This window comes from Oncorhynchus clarkii, chromosome 6 (genome assembly GCF_045791955.1).
Source record: "Oncorhynchus clarkii lewisi isolate Uvic-CL-2024 chromosome 6, UVic_Ocla_1.0, whole genome shotgun sequence".
NCBI lineage: Eukaryota > Metazoa > Chordata > Actinopteri > Salmoniformes > Salmonidae > Oncorhynchus > Oncorhynchus clarkii.
Window position 1 is genome coordinate 40,286,402 of NC_092152.1, and position 13,739 is coordinate 40,300,140.

Below are 13,739 nucleotides of genomic sequence, written 5' to 3' on the forward strand. Positions count from 1 at the left end.
ATAGGAAAGGGCGTTCCCCAAACTGCCACTACAAAGTTGCAAGCACAGAATTGTCTGGAATGTAATTGTATGCTGTAGCTTTAACATTTCACTTCACTGGAACTAAGGGGCCTAGCCCAAACCATGAAAAACAGCCCCAGACCATTATTCCTCATCCACCAAACTTTACAGTTGGCACTATGCATTGGAGCAGGTAGCATTCTCCTGGCATCCGCCAAACCCAGATTCACCGGACTGCCAGATGGTGAAGCGTGATTCATCGCTCAAGGGAACAAGTTCTAACTGCTCCTGGGTCCACCACTCCACCCGATGCTTGGCATTGTGCATGGTGATCTTAGGCTTGTGTACAGCTGCTCGGCCATGGAAACCCATTTTGTGAAGCTCCAGACGAACAGTTATTGTGCTGACGTTGCTACCAGAGGCAGTTTAGATCTCGGTAGTGAGTGTTGCAACCGAGGACAGATGATTTTTACATGCTGCGTGCCTCAGCACTCGGCGGTCCCATTCTGTGAGCTTGTGCGGTCTACCACTTCGCAGCTGAGCCGTTGTTGCTCCTAGACGTTTCCACTTCACAATAACAGCACTTGTTGACTGGGGCAGCTCTAGCAGGCAATATGACGAGCTGACTTGTTGGAAAGGTGGCATACTATGACTGTGCCACGTTGAGAGTCACTGAGCTCTTCAGCGAGGCCATTCTACTGACAATGTTTGTGTATGGAGATTGCATGGCTGTGTGCTCGGTTCTATACACCTGTCAGCAAATGGTGTGGCTGAAAGGGGCGTCCACATACTTTTGTATATATAGTATACAACTTCAGTGTGAAATAACAGTTAATGTTCTTTAATCAGCACGTCCTCTCAAGCGTTAGGAACCAGGGAGTACTGCAGAGCCTCTCTGGTGCTGGGAGACTAGAAGGAGAGGAATTAGAAACATATATCATCTCCTGATAGTCGAATATCCATACAGATACAGGATTACTGTCACGGTCGTCCTCCTCTTCATTTGAAGAGGAGAGGCGAGATGGATCGGAAGACCAAAATGCGGCGTGGTATGTGTTCATCATTTATTTTACTACAGAAAAACACTGAACACTGAAAACCCTATACAAAACAATAAACGAACTAACAACCGTGAAGCTAATGCAAACTGCGAAACAAAGAAATGCCCCAAAACATAGAAAAACAAACATAGACTGCCCACCCAACTCACGCCCTGACCATACTAAATAAATACAAAACAAAGGAAATAAAGATCAGAACGTGACAATTACCAGAAGGACTGGAGTGAAAAGAGAGCAGCAGCAGTTGTTTGACCACAGACAGGGCTAGTGTACGGTATGTGAATATGGGGAAGTGTTTTTAAGTTCAATCCCCACATATTTTGATTTCCTTTTTACAAATGTAAAAATGTTCTTATTAAACAATCAAATGAGGAAACCCTGTTCCTGTCCACAACTGTGTTTGGCTTTGACCCAAGGGTAGATGACCACTCCATCCCCCCCCCCCCCCTGTGGGACAGTTGAGCTAACGTAGGCTAATGTGACTAGCATGAGGTTGTAAGTAACAAGAATATTTCCCATGACATAGACATATCTGATATGGGCAGCACATTTGGGCAGTCTTGATACAATATTTTTTAACATATATGCAATGGTTCATTGGATCAGTCTAAAACTTTGCACATACACTGCTGCCGTTTAGTGGCCAAAATCTAAATTGCGCCTGGGCTGGAATAATACATTATGGCCTTTCTCTTGCATTTCAAAGATGATGGTACAAAAAAATGCAAAAAAATATATGATCTTTTACCAGATCTAATGTGTTATATTATCCTACATTCATTCCACAAACTTCAAAGTGTCCTTTCAAATGGTATCAAGAATATGTATATCCTTGCTTCAGGTCCTGAGCTTCAGGCAGTTAGATTTGGGGATGCAATTTTAGGCGAAATTAAAAAAAAAAAAAGGGTCCCATCCTTGATTTAGATGACCTCAGCAGAACTTTCTCACTCCCCCCCCACCAGGGAGACCCAGTTACCGGAACTTCACGCTGATCCAGCTGAACAAGGAGTTATCTCCTTGAGGAGGAGCCACAATGTGATGCTCTTCTTCTGCGACGTCGACATTCATTTTACCCTGGACTTCTTTACTTCCTGCAGACACAATGCAGATCCCGGTGAGGAATGGGGGCTCCTACACTCTTTGAAGAAAGGGTTCCAAAAGGGTTCTTCAGTTGTCCCCATTGGAGAACCCTTTTTGTTTCCAGGTAGATGCCTTTTTTGCTTCCAGGTAGAACCCTCTGTGGAAAGGGTTCTACATGAAACCCAAAAGGATTCTACCTGGAACCAAAAATAGTTATTCGAAGGGTTCTCCTGTGGGGACAGCCAAAAAACCTGTTGAGGTTCTAGATAGCACCTTTTTTTCTAAAAGTGTAACGATCTATCAATCTGTCTGTCAGTATTTCTGTCAATGGAAGTTCTAATGGATTCCGATCTTGTCTCATTGCTGCAACTCCCCAAGGGGTTAGGGAGAGGCGAAGGTCGACTCATGCGTACTCCGAAATATTACCTGCCAAACCGTGTTTCTTAACACCCGCTCACTTAACCTGGAAGCCAGCTGCACCAAGGAGGAGGAAACACCATTCAACTGACGCCCAAAGTCAGCCTGCAGGTGCCCGCTAGAGCACGATGAGCCAAGTAAAGCCCCCCGGCTAAACCCTCCCCTGACCCAGACAACGCTGGGCCAATTGTGCAACGCCCTATGGGACTCCCGGCCACGGCCGGTAATGACACAGACTGTAGTAACGCCACAACACTGTGATGCAGTCCCTAACTTTGTTTTTCTAACTTTAGGTGATAGTGTTCCACCCATTGTTCTTCAGCCAGTACAATCCATCTCTTATCTACAATAATCACAGCCCCTCTCTTATTTTCAACAACAACTGGTCAGTCTCCTTACGACATCTGGGTGTGGAAATCCCTTCAAAAGCTGTGTTCACACAGGATACCTGTGTAAATGCAGCCAAAAATGCATAATACATTACATTGGGTTCTTTATATGATACTTATACATTGTGTCTTTCTGCAACAGGTGATAAGGAAGGACGCTGGATTCTGGAGAGATCTTGGGTTTGGAAAGTATAGGTCTGATTTCATCAACATAGGTAATATAACAATATGTTTTTTCATTGACTGACTGACTGACTGACTGACTGATTTATTTAGACAATTTGAATCTGTGATCTGCACAGGTGGGTTTGACCGGAACACCAAAGGCTGAAGTTTGGAGGATGTTCACCTGTACAGAAAGTACAGAAAGTACCTGCACTGCAAGCTGATGGTGATTCACTCTCCCTCCCGAGGCCTCTTCCACCTGTGGTATGAGAAGCAGTGTGCAGACGAGCTGCCGCCAGACAAGTATAAGATGTGTATGCAGACCAAGGCCATGAGTGAGGTCTCTCACAGGCACCTGGAGAGCTGTTCTTCACACAGGAGATCCAGGAGCATGAAGAGGTAAAAGCTAGAAACTGCCCCATAACCACATATCTAAGATCAGACTACCCTATCGCTTATCCTAAACTTAACCATTAGGGGGTTACACAATATCTGACCCTGGACCAGTGGTTAGGGTAATGAAATCAAAACACCTGGAGAGGAGAGACATCCTCTGGGTTTTGTTGAGAGAACAATGTCTTTCTCCTTCTACAGACTTAACACAGGGCCTGACGAGGGAGAGTATAGGGATGAGACATGAACTTTGTCATGACATGACAGAAACTTGATTGACATTTTTTTTAAATGGTGATGTCATGTAGGCATACTAACTCATTGTATGTCCTCTATTGCCACCTTCCTTCCTGTACTGAGTCTGAAAGCAGGGAGGTCAGAATAATATTTTACTGACTTTGTTGTATTGAGACTGTCAGCTTCAGATTATGCCTGCTATGGACTTTCAACTCAATGAAAATAATATTTTTTGCTTTATAACCGTGTCTGAATATGTAATACAAGGTCATAATGTTTTAAAGTTTTTAGTTATATGAATTGAAATATGAATTTAGAGAAACAGACTGTCTAAGCATATTCATATTTAGGCCTACGGTACTTCCCTCTTCTTAAAACTGGTGGACACTGAATAAAATATCCTGGCAAATAAATGACCACATTTGGATACATAAGCACAGTGGGTTCCCAAACATTCTGTGTTACCCATCTAATAGATAAAACCATGTTTGTAGCCACAACCCAAGCTTTACCCACAAACCAGGAGGAACTGGCTGGGACCCAACCAACCGACCTGGAGCCCATAACTTGGATAGATCAAGTAGTTAAAAGAATGCTGTAGTTAAAAGAATGCTGATTGCATGCACCATCCTAGCCTTTTATATGATTTGGGCATAGATGAGCAATTGGAGGTACGTCAGTATTTGTGGTGTTTCTGGTCTTGCATTAATAAATTGGGAGAGTCAATATTTCACAACCACTTCTCTCTGTCTCTTCCTGTGTGTGTCAGTGTGTGAGTGTGTGTTGTTTCTTGTTGTGTTATTTTTTGCAGGATGCACAGACATAACTGGTGTGTACTCACCACTGCCAGTAATCCATGGTCAGACATGTTTCGACACAGGATAGAACACTTTGGCTTGGTAGAACCTCTATAAAAATGTATACTTGCCACACAGGCTATAGATAGATTGTTTCATCTCTATTGTCACCTTTATTTTCATCATCCTTCTAAGGGTCAATATAATCATAGTAAATGAATTGATAATAGTTGGTTTTTGTTCCATTGAACACTTTTCCCACAATCAAGAAGTGGAGTTTCCTGCAGTGATGTAATCTCAATTTTGCATAGCTAGCGGGAGGGGTGGAGCGAGTCAAACATCGGGCGACGGCTGTCGTATTTCCTAGCAAGCACGCGATAGGCTCTTCACCTGATCCCACCTCCCTATCATAATCACAGCCAGAGGCCTGCCTGTTTTATTACCGGTGTATTTTACTGGAAGGACCAGGAGATTATGAGCGTCTTTTTTTCTTGCTTAATGAATCAGTTATATTATGAAGTTGGGTTGTGCGGATTCTAAAGGGCAATGAAAGGAAAACGTAGTGGTTTTAGGAATATGGCTGGTTTGTTTTTTAGACAGTAGCCCCCCTTGATAAAAAAAAACTAACATTTTGTTTTACATGTTTTTGGTTAGGTTTAGTAAGCCCTACAATATCGATTTTCTTTTTATATTTGTTTTATTGTTTTGAACAAATAGCGAGGCATGTTCCACCGATAGGCTGTCTCACATCTCGCCGAAAAAAAGCAGACAGACGCCGGACGCTCCGGAGTCTACGGCTTTGTCAAAGACAGAAGTCCAGAGACACAAGATGTTTGAGACTGGTAGAATCCCTCTCGTCCTTCTCGACGTAACCTGCCTTATCCTCGGTATGTAACCGACGTACTTACCATGTTGTTGGCAGTGTCAAGCCTTATAGAGTTCCTATTTCTATGAGAAGTTATTCTGCACTAGTCTACTGTAGCCTAAACACCAGTTATATTGGAGGTATCTCTTTATTACGACTATTGTAGCTAGGCTACATTATGACTATAGGTGCATGGGTTACTTCTATCTAACATTAAGTGTCTAAGTCTCTGAATGAATGGGTGTTATATTCCACTCCTCACCCACTACTAAAGATGTTGTGGTCAATAACACTGTTATAATTAAGCAAGTATGGCCAATATAGTACGGCTAAGGGCTGTTCTTAGACACGACGCAACGCTGAATGCCTGGATACAGCCCTTAGCCGTGGTATATTGGCAATATACCACAAACCAATCGAAGTGCCGTATTGCTATTATAAACTGGTTACCAACGTAAATAGAACAGGCAGTAACAATGACTTTTTTGTTTTACCAAGGCTTTCAGCTAGTCAGCATTCAGGGCTCTAACCACCCGGTTTATAATAGCATACAACACACAGTATGGATGTATATTATAAGAACTAGGGCCACGAGTTTTTCCTAACCCATGTCTTGACCAGGTAATAACATTGTGTTCTAGTTTTAGCTATAACTTATCTTATAACCTATAGCCTATATTGTATTCGATCATTCAGGCCCACAAGGTGTATTTGTTGATTTGAGTGTAGCCTTCTGGTTGCATATTAAACAACAGTCAGAGGGGTAGATCATGGGTTCAATGGGGTTCGGTTATTACATATTGACCACAACATGATTATGCCATTATCCGTAGTGTGTTCTAAAGTGTATGTGACTAATTCTCAAATTGGGGTACATTTCATATCCCTCGACTGCGGAGATGGACTCTTGATCTCGTGGTCTTTATCTAAACGCGGTCTGGGTCTTAATAGACGTACTCTAATATAGGGATTTGGCAAAAGGATCATCACACCATAGCACCGGGTTTTTGAGTTTTGGGTTGTTTTTTGCCACACATTTTAGTGTAACTAAAGATGGTGCAGTATTTTGTGATTTCGTGTGATGAAAGACAGTACAACACTACTATTATGAGAAAAAATAGTTTGTTTATGCCACAGGCAGGCTACAGTCGAGCAGAGATGGAGTCAAAACTGGAACTCTGTGAGAAAAACAAGACCCAAGCCAACCATCTTCAAACATCATAAAAATAATGTTGGCCCTCCGGTTTCCTCATTTTAAAAAGCAAGGTTGTCTAGCACTTTCGTGTTGTCTCATCCCTACTTAGTCAGATAACTCCGACAAGTCTTGTCAAGATATGGTACTTAGTGCGGTTAACCACGTGATCCTAAATCTGTGCCTAAGTGCAACTTGGAGTAAGTGTCTAGTGTAGCACTTTAAAACAATATCTAAATTTTCCCCACCTTTTGTGACCAATTAGAAGCAGTCAGAATGTTCAACGAAGGATGGCACATTGTGTCCATACTCCCCAACAGGACAGGCTCTAATCAAAGACCTGTGATTGCTACACTCTTAGAAAAAAGGGTTCCACAAGGGTTCTTCAGATTTCACCATAAGATTACCATTTTTGGTTCCAGGTAGAAACCTTTTTGGTTTTAGGAAGAACCCTTTTAGGTTCCATGTAGAACCCACTGTGGAAAATAGTTCTACATGGAAGACAAAAGGGTTCTAGTATGGGGACAGCCAAAGAACCCTTTAAGGTTCTAGAGGGCACCTTTTTTTCTAAGAGTGTAGTTAACTAATTTAGGCTGGAATCTGCCGACAGGGGTTGATTGTGCTTTACTGGCCAGAATCAAGATAGAGCAAGTCTGGTCGTGTAACCTGAGTGATTCAAATAGCAAATTAAGTTACTTCAGCTGTGAAGAGAGTAAGTGGGTTGAATAGAAGGTTATTTTAAGAAGCAACAACCCTAGTTCGAAATTACACCAAACTTGGTTGAACTTTGAAGCTGATGAAGACTGACACTGTGAATTGGGAATCGTGGGTCGTAGTATATGTAGCCTTCTGCTAGGTACAAATAAATGATGCAAGAGAGATGGCTTACCTCGAGAGACTGAACGAGATATCAGGACATGGAATTCTTCATTGGTATCCTGTTGTATAGTTAGACCTGTGTTTTCCATATTTCGCTTGGTGAAGGCCTAATTGTGAACATGTTGTGGAGTGTGAGAGATCAGATGAGAGCAGTGTAGCGTAAGAGAGTAATTCACTCTGTTACAGGTGATTTGGACTGTGTGCCTGAGTGAGTCTGGCTGAGTGTCAGAAGCATTTAGACATCCATGCCAGTGTAGCACATGGAGATGTGTGAAACTTACTCCTCAGCTTGAAGGGTCCCCCCCGCTTTTCGCCAGCCACCGACTGGTAAGATGCTTCAGGAACGCGGTCACGTGCTAGTAAGGTAGAGCTACTGGGTTCGATCCTCGGTGTGAGCTGAATCAGGAGGAAGTGGTACTCACTAAGCAAGCATCTCCATCAAATCATGTTATCGTTAGTTAGGCCAGCTAACCTTAACTGAAACATCCTGCGCTGACTCATCGACTAGCTAGCCTGGTTGCCAGTCTGTTTCAGAGTAGTAAGGCTCATTCATTTTAGAAACAGGTGTTCTCTGATTTTCCTATTGTTTTTGTTCATTTATGGGGGTTGATATGCTGTCCACTTACTTTCTAGACTCTATTATTTAAGAACGTGTTGTGTCCCTCCTTTATTGAATTGACTTTTACATTTATTTGTTACCTTGGTAATGAGTGGGCTATTTGGTAAGGTCAGAGGGAGGTCAGAGCAGGAGAGAATGGTATAATCAAATCAAGTGAAAGCATGAACAAGCACGCCTTATTTGCATATTGATTTTCATCAGGTTTTGCCTACCAAGTTCCTTTTTCCTGTGACGGTTTGGTCAACAGCGTGTTTTACAGAATTACAGCAGAACCTTAAAAGTATGTTTACAAAGGCTAGTTTGAGCTAGGAGACCTATTTCTGATTATCACTATCTTTATTTGTCTCTCTCTCTCTCCAGTTGGGCTTCCCTTTGTGATCCTCACCCCTCAGCACAATCCCTTCAAAAGGGGTTTCTTCTGTAATGATGAGTCCATCAGATACCCCCTGAAAGAGGACACCATATCCTACCAGTTACTGGGGGGAGTCATGATCCCTTTCACACTGATTGTGGTAAGTCATTACCTTCGCTCTGTTCTCAGATGTTCTCTTTAACATATTTGAGACAATATGTCAATCTATTCGATTCACCTCAGTTAAAGATGACTTCTCTTGCTTTCACAGGTAGTCAGTGGTGAGTGCCTTGGCGTCTATATGACTCATATAAAGACCAAATCGTCCTTGGGGACTATCTACGTGGCACACATCTACAAAGCAGTGGGCAGCTTCCTGTTCGGGGCTGCTGCTAGCCAATCACTGACGGACATTGCCAAGTACTCGATTGGTCGTCTGCGTCCCCACTTCCTGGCTGTGTGTAAGCCTATGTGGGACCGTATCAACTGCATTGCTGGAGGCTACATCGAGAACTTCACCTGTACCGGGGACAAAAACATGGTGGATGAGGCCAGGTACAGTAGAGGTTTCCTAGGGTTACATCCCAATAGATGATATTGCTGCAAAATCGAGACTGAAAAACGTTGAACTCTACTGGCAAATGTAAGCTCGAAAGATGTTTGCGAGGCTGTAAACCCAGTTTCCCCTAATCTTTTTTTTGTCTTCTGTTTTAGACTTTCCTTTTTTTCTGGTCACTCATCCTTCTCTATGTACTGTATGCTGTTCCTAGCAGTAAGTAAAGCAGTGGGCATACTGTGCTCATTGTTACATACAGTGATGCTACAACAGTTCAGTTCTTTCTCTGTCCCCAAGCAATAGCTCCCTTTCATGATGTTGATGGTGTCCTTCTTCCCTCTCTCTTTTAGCTGTACATCCAGGCCAGACTGCAGACAGAGTGGGCCAGGCTCCTCAGACCCACCATCCAGTTCTTCCTGATGGCAACGTCCATCTACGTGGGGCTGTCACGCGTCTCAGACTACAAACACCACTGGAATGACGTACTTACTGGCCTCCTGCTGGGGGCGATAGTTGCGATACTCACGGTGGGTAGCTAGCTATAGGCCAACGGTTCCCAACCAGTTTGCCTTGAGGGACTCTCATGTGTGCCTAAAAACTTTTTAACACTCACTTATAAATGTGACCTGTGGAATGCACATGGAATTTTGATTTGGGAGCACTACTGCCTGTCAGACAATACATTTATTTATTTATTTTGTACCTTTATTTAACTAGGCAAGTCAGTTAAGAACAAATTCTTATTTTCAATGACGGCCTAGGAACAGTTGGTTAACTGCCTGTTCGGGGGCAGAACGACAGATTTGGACCTTGTCAGCTCGGGGGTTTGAACTTGCAACCTTCCGGTTACTAGTCCAACGCTCTAACCACATTAAATGGCACATGTTTACGTCTGTATCGTTGTTTCAAGTCCAGTGCGCTCAGGCTGGTGTTACATTTGTGTCATTTGACTTTGTCTGTGAAAACCATTAGCACAGGCAAGTCTGATTAGGCTTAGCCAGAATCATTTATTTCTTATTATATGGCTCTGGGCTTAGCTATACTACCATAGAAACAAACAGAGCATGGCATTGAGTTTGTGACTGCACCTTTACCGTGAAAAGAAACGCTTGTCTGTAGCCCAAACCATTCAAATCTGAAGAACTATTTTACAATTTTCTGGCACAGATTCGCTATTTAATCTATAAAAAATGTTTGTCACAGAAAATAGATGATCTGCAGTATGGATCAGAGGAGATGGCAGTGATTACCACTATTTTAGGTGTGCCGCCGAATTGTATTTCCCATCAAGATGTTCCACGGTTCAAAACATTTTGGGGAACCACTGCTATAGGTTATAGACACAGGTGGGCCTGGGCACTGGCCCAGCCAGATTGACAACAGGCCCAGCCAATTAGGGTAAACACGTAAAGTAAGTTGATAGCCACTTGTTGTAGTTCATTATTCACATTGACACAGGTAGCTAGTTAAATGCATAATAGTGGGCACCTTATGTTTCTGCATTGAATTATATATGAACAAACCATGTAGTACCATTCCTTTAGAGACAACATCATTCATGTTTATACTGTATCACTGCAAGTAGTTTCCTCGGTGTCCGTCTCCATTGTATAAGAAATGCTGTCCTCTCCTCTCCCAACATAGGTGTTCTGTGTGTCCGATTTCTTCAAGACGCCTGTTGATCCAGTAGAGATACAAGAGGAGACGTCCCACCCCAGTCTACAGGACAACCCTGCAAATGGGATCCACTACGGAAGCACAGAATGAAGCTCTGACTACAACATGGACAATGCATTGAGGACAAGTAGCATGTTAAGCTAGCTACAACTACTTGCCATCCGCTTCAGAGGACTATGGTTATTTATTTCCATGCATTTCAGGTCATTGGCATTGACTGTTGTGGAAATATCATGTTGCCTGAGCCCTGTAGACAGATGTTAAGTCCTCTCAGAGCCAATGATCTTGCCTATGTGTGTTGAGCTAACGGTCCTTGTGTTCAATTCCTGGTCTTTGTGTGCAATTGCGGTGCGAGGTCTGCTCTTGTTGGAACAGTTGGGATTGCATTGGTTTGAGGATTGTGTTTGAAATGAATGATATTCAAGTTTGTTACAGTGAGTAATGAGTGTCCATGTGTGTAGCCTGGCCAATAATAAGTCTTACACCTGGGAATGAAATACCACGACTGTCCCAAAGCTTAAATGAAAGTCAGGAGACTTACTGAGCTCTGCAATGATGTGCTATGTACTGTATATATTTTTTTAATACTGCCTTCGCCAGATTGTTGCTGACACTTGCTCAAAGCTCCCTGGAAACTCCTTACACATGTGTCCAAGTGTAGAAATCATGGCGACAAATACACAAATTAACTTTTTGACATTTGTATGCAAATGTACTGTTGTAAAAACGGTGTTTTGAGCTTTTCGGAAAACAAAATGCTAGCCATGTGACACAAATAAAGATGGAATTCCATTTTGGTACTTTGGTACAACTGTGTCTGAGACACATTTTGTGAACTGTAGAAGTGTGTGCGTTTAGTGAGATCGTGAGGAACTACCCATACAGAAAGTCCAAAACCATAACTGTCACATTGATGTAAATGGATGTCATCAATGGATGTCCCATTGATGTAAAGGATCTCTTTTAGAAGTAAGAGTTAGGGAGGTAAGGCAGGGTGGGGTCAAAACACACATATTCCTTTCCTAATGTTCCTCAAGAGCCAAAGTACAGACTTCAGACGAAAATATAGAGGCGTACTCACCACAAGTCTGGAACTACATATTTGTGTTCTGTCTCACACTCAGCTGTTGTGGGTGTGTCCTCAACTTTCAGCCACACCCATAGACATTATGGACATGCAAATGGTAATTAAATCATCTTCAAATTAATAACATTCTTATGTAACATGCACCATAGTCCTTTCACTAACAACTGCTGTCATTGCTTAGTTGCTGGCCAGCAACTGCTCAAACAGTGAGGTACTATCAGTTATACTACAGTTGAAGTCGGAAGTTTACATACACCTTAGCCAAATACATTTCAACTCAGTTTTTCACAATCCCTGACATTTAATCCTAGTAAAAATTCCCTGTCTTAGGTCAGTTAGGATCACCACTATATTTTAAGAATGTGAAATGTCAGAATAATAGTAGAGTGATTTATTTCAGCTTTTATTTCTTTCATCACATTCCCCGTGGGTCCGAAGTTTACATGCACTCAATTAGTATTTGGTAGCATTGCCATTAAATTGTTTAACTTGGGTCAAACGTTTCGGGTAGCCTTCCACAAGCTTCCCACAATAAGTTGGGAGAATTTTGGCCCATTCCTCCTGACAGAGCTGGTGTAACTGAGTCAGGTTTGTAGGCCTCTTTGCTCGCACGCGCTTTTCAGTTCTGCCCACAAATTGTCCATAGGATTGAGGTCAGGGCTTTGTGATGGCCACTCCAATACCTTGACTTAAGCAATTTTGCCACAACTTTGGAAGTATACTTGGGGTCATTGTCCATTTGGAAGACCCATTTGCGACCAAGCTTTAACTTCCTGACTATCTTGAGATGTTGCTTCAATATATCCATATAATTGTCCTTCCTCATGATGGCGTCTATTTTGTGAAGTGCACCAGTCCCTCCTGCAGCAAAGCACCCCCACAACATGATGCTGCCACCCCTGTGCTTCACGGTTGGGATGGTGTTCTCTGGCTTGCAAGCCTCCCCTTTTTCCCTCCAAACATAACGATGGTCATTATGGCCAAAAGGTTAGATTTTTGTTTCATCAGACCAGAGAACATTTCTCCAAAAAGTACAATCTTTGTCCCCATGTGCAGTTGCAAACTGTAGTCTGGCTTTTTTTTTATGGCGGTTTTGGAGTAGTGGCATCTTCCTTGCTGAGCGGCCTTTCAGGTTATGTTGATTTTGGACTCGTTTTACTGTGGATATAGATACTTTTGTACCTGTTTCGTCCAGCATCTTCACAGGGTCCTTTGCTGTTGTTCTGGGATTGATTTGCACTTTTCGCACCAAAGTACGTTCATCTCTAGGAGACAGTCTCCTTCCTGAGCGGTATGATGGCTGCGTGGTCCCATGGTGTTTATACTTGCGTACTATTATTTGTACAGATGAATGTGGTACCTTCAGGCGATTGGAGTCTACAATTTATTTTCTGAGGTCTTGGCTGATATCTTTTGATGTTCCCATGATGTCAAGCAAAGAGTCACTGAGTTTGAAGGTAGGCCTTGAAATACATCCACAGGTACACCTCCAATTGACTCAAATTATGTCAATTAGCCTATCAGAAGCTTCTAAAGCCATGACACCATTTTCTGGAATTTTCCAAGCTGTTTAAAGGCAGTCAACTTAGTGTATGTAAACTTCTAATCCACTGGAATTGTGACACAGTGAATTATAAGTGAAATAATCCGTCTGTAAACAATTGTTGGAAAAATGACTTGTGTCATGTACAAAGCACATGAGATGATATTTATCATATAGAGATGATATTCATCATATTCAAAGGAAAGGAGCAATCTGCAGTTGTTTCAATCATTTTTGTACTTATAAATTAATATATACCCATTTATTCTTGAAGAATATAACTTATAAAAGCCTCATGAACTAGGTTTAACTGTCATTCCCCATCAGAACCCAAAATATTAAGTTGTTTTACTCCAATGTTTGTAAGCGCCCTACATTTAAACACTATACAGCCTCAAACCATGTTTAAAACTATCATTTTAATATCATG

The 13,739-nt window shown here is 42.3% G+C and overlaps 1 protein-coding gene across 1 annotated transcript; it reads left to right on the forward strand.

Annotated features, from left to right (window-relative positions):
* Positions 1 to 4,972: 4,972 nt before the first annotated feature.
* LOC139411145 (phospholipid phosphatase 1-like) lies at positions 4,973 to 11,485 on the forward strand. The gene is made up of 6 exons (XM_071157025.1): positions 4,973 to 5,426; positions 8,455 to 8,606; positions 8,718 to 9,001; positions 9,161 to 9,218; positions 9,353 to 9,529; positions 10,647 to 11,485. Exons 1-6 carry the CDS (start codon positions 5,369 to 5,371, stop codon positions 10,767 to 10,769), a joined length of 852 nt encoding a protein of 283 aa, XP_071013126.1. The 5' UTR covers positions 4,973 to 5,368; the 3' UTR covers positions 10,770 to 11,485.
* Positions 11,486 to 13,739: the final 2,254 nt, after the last annotated feature.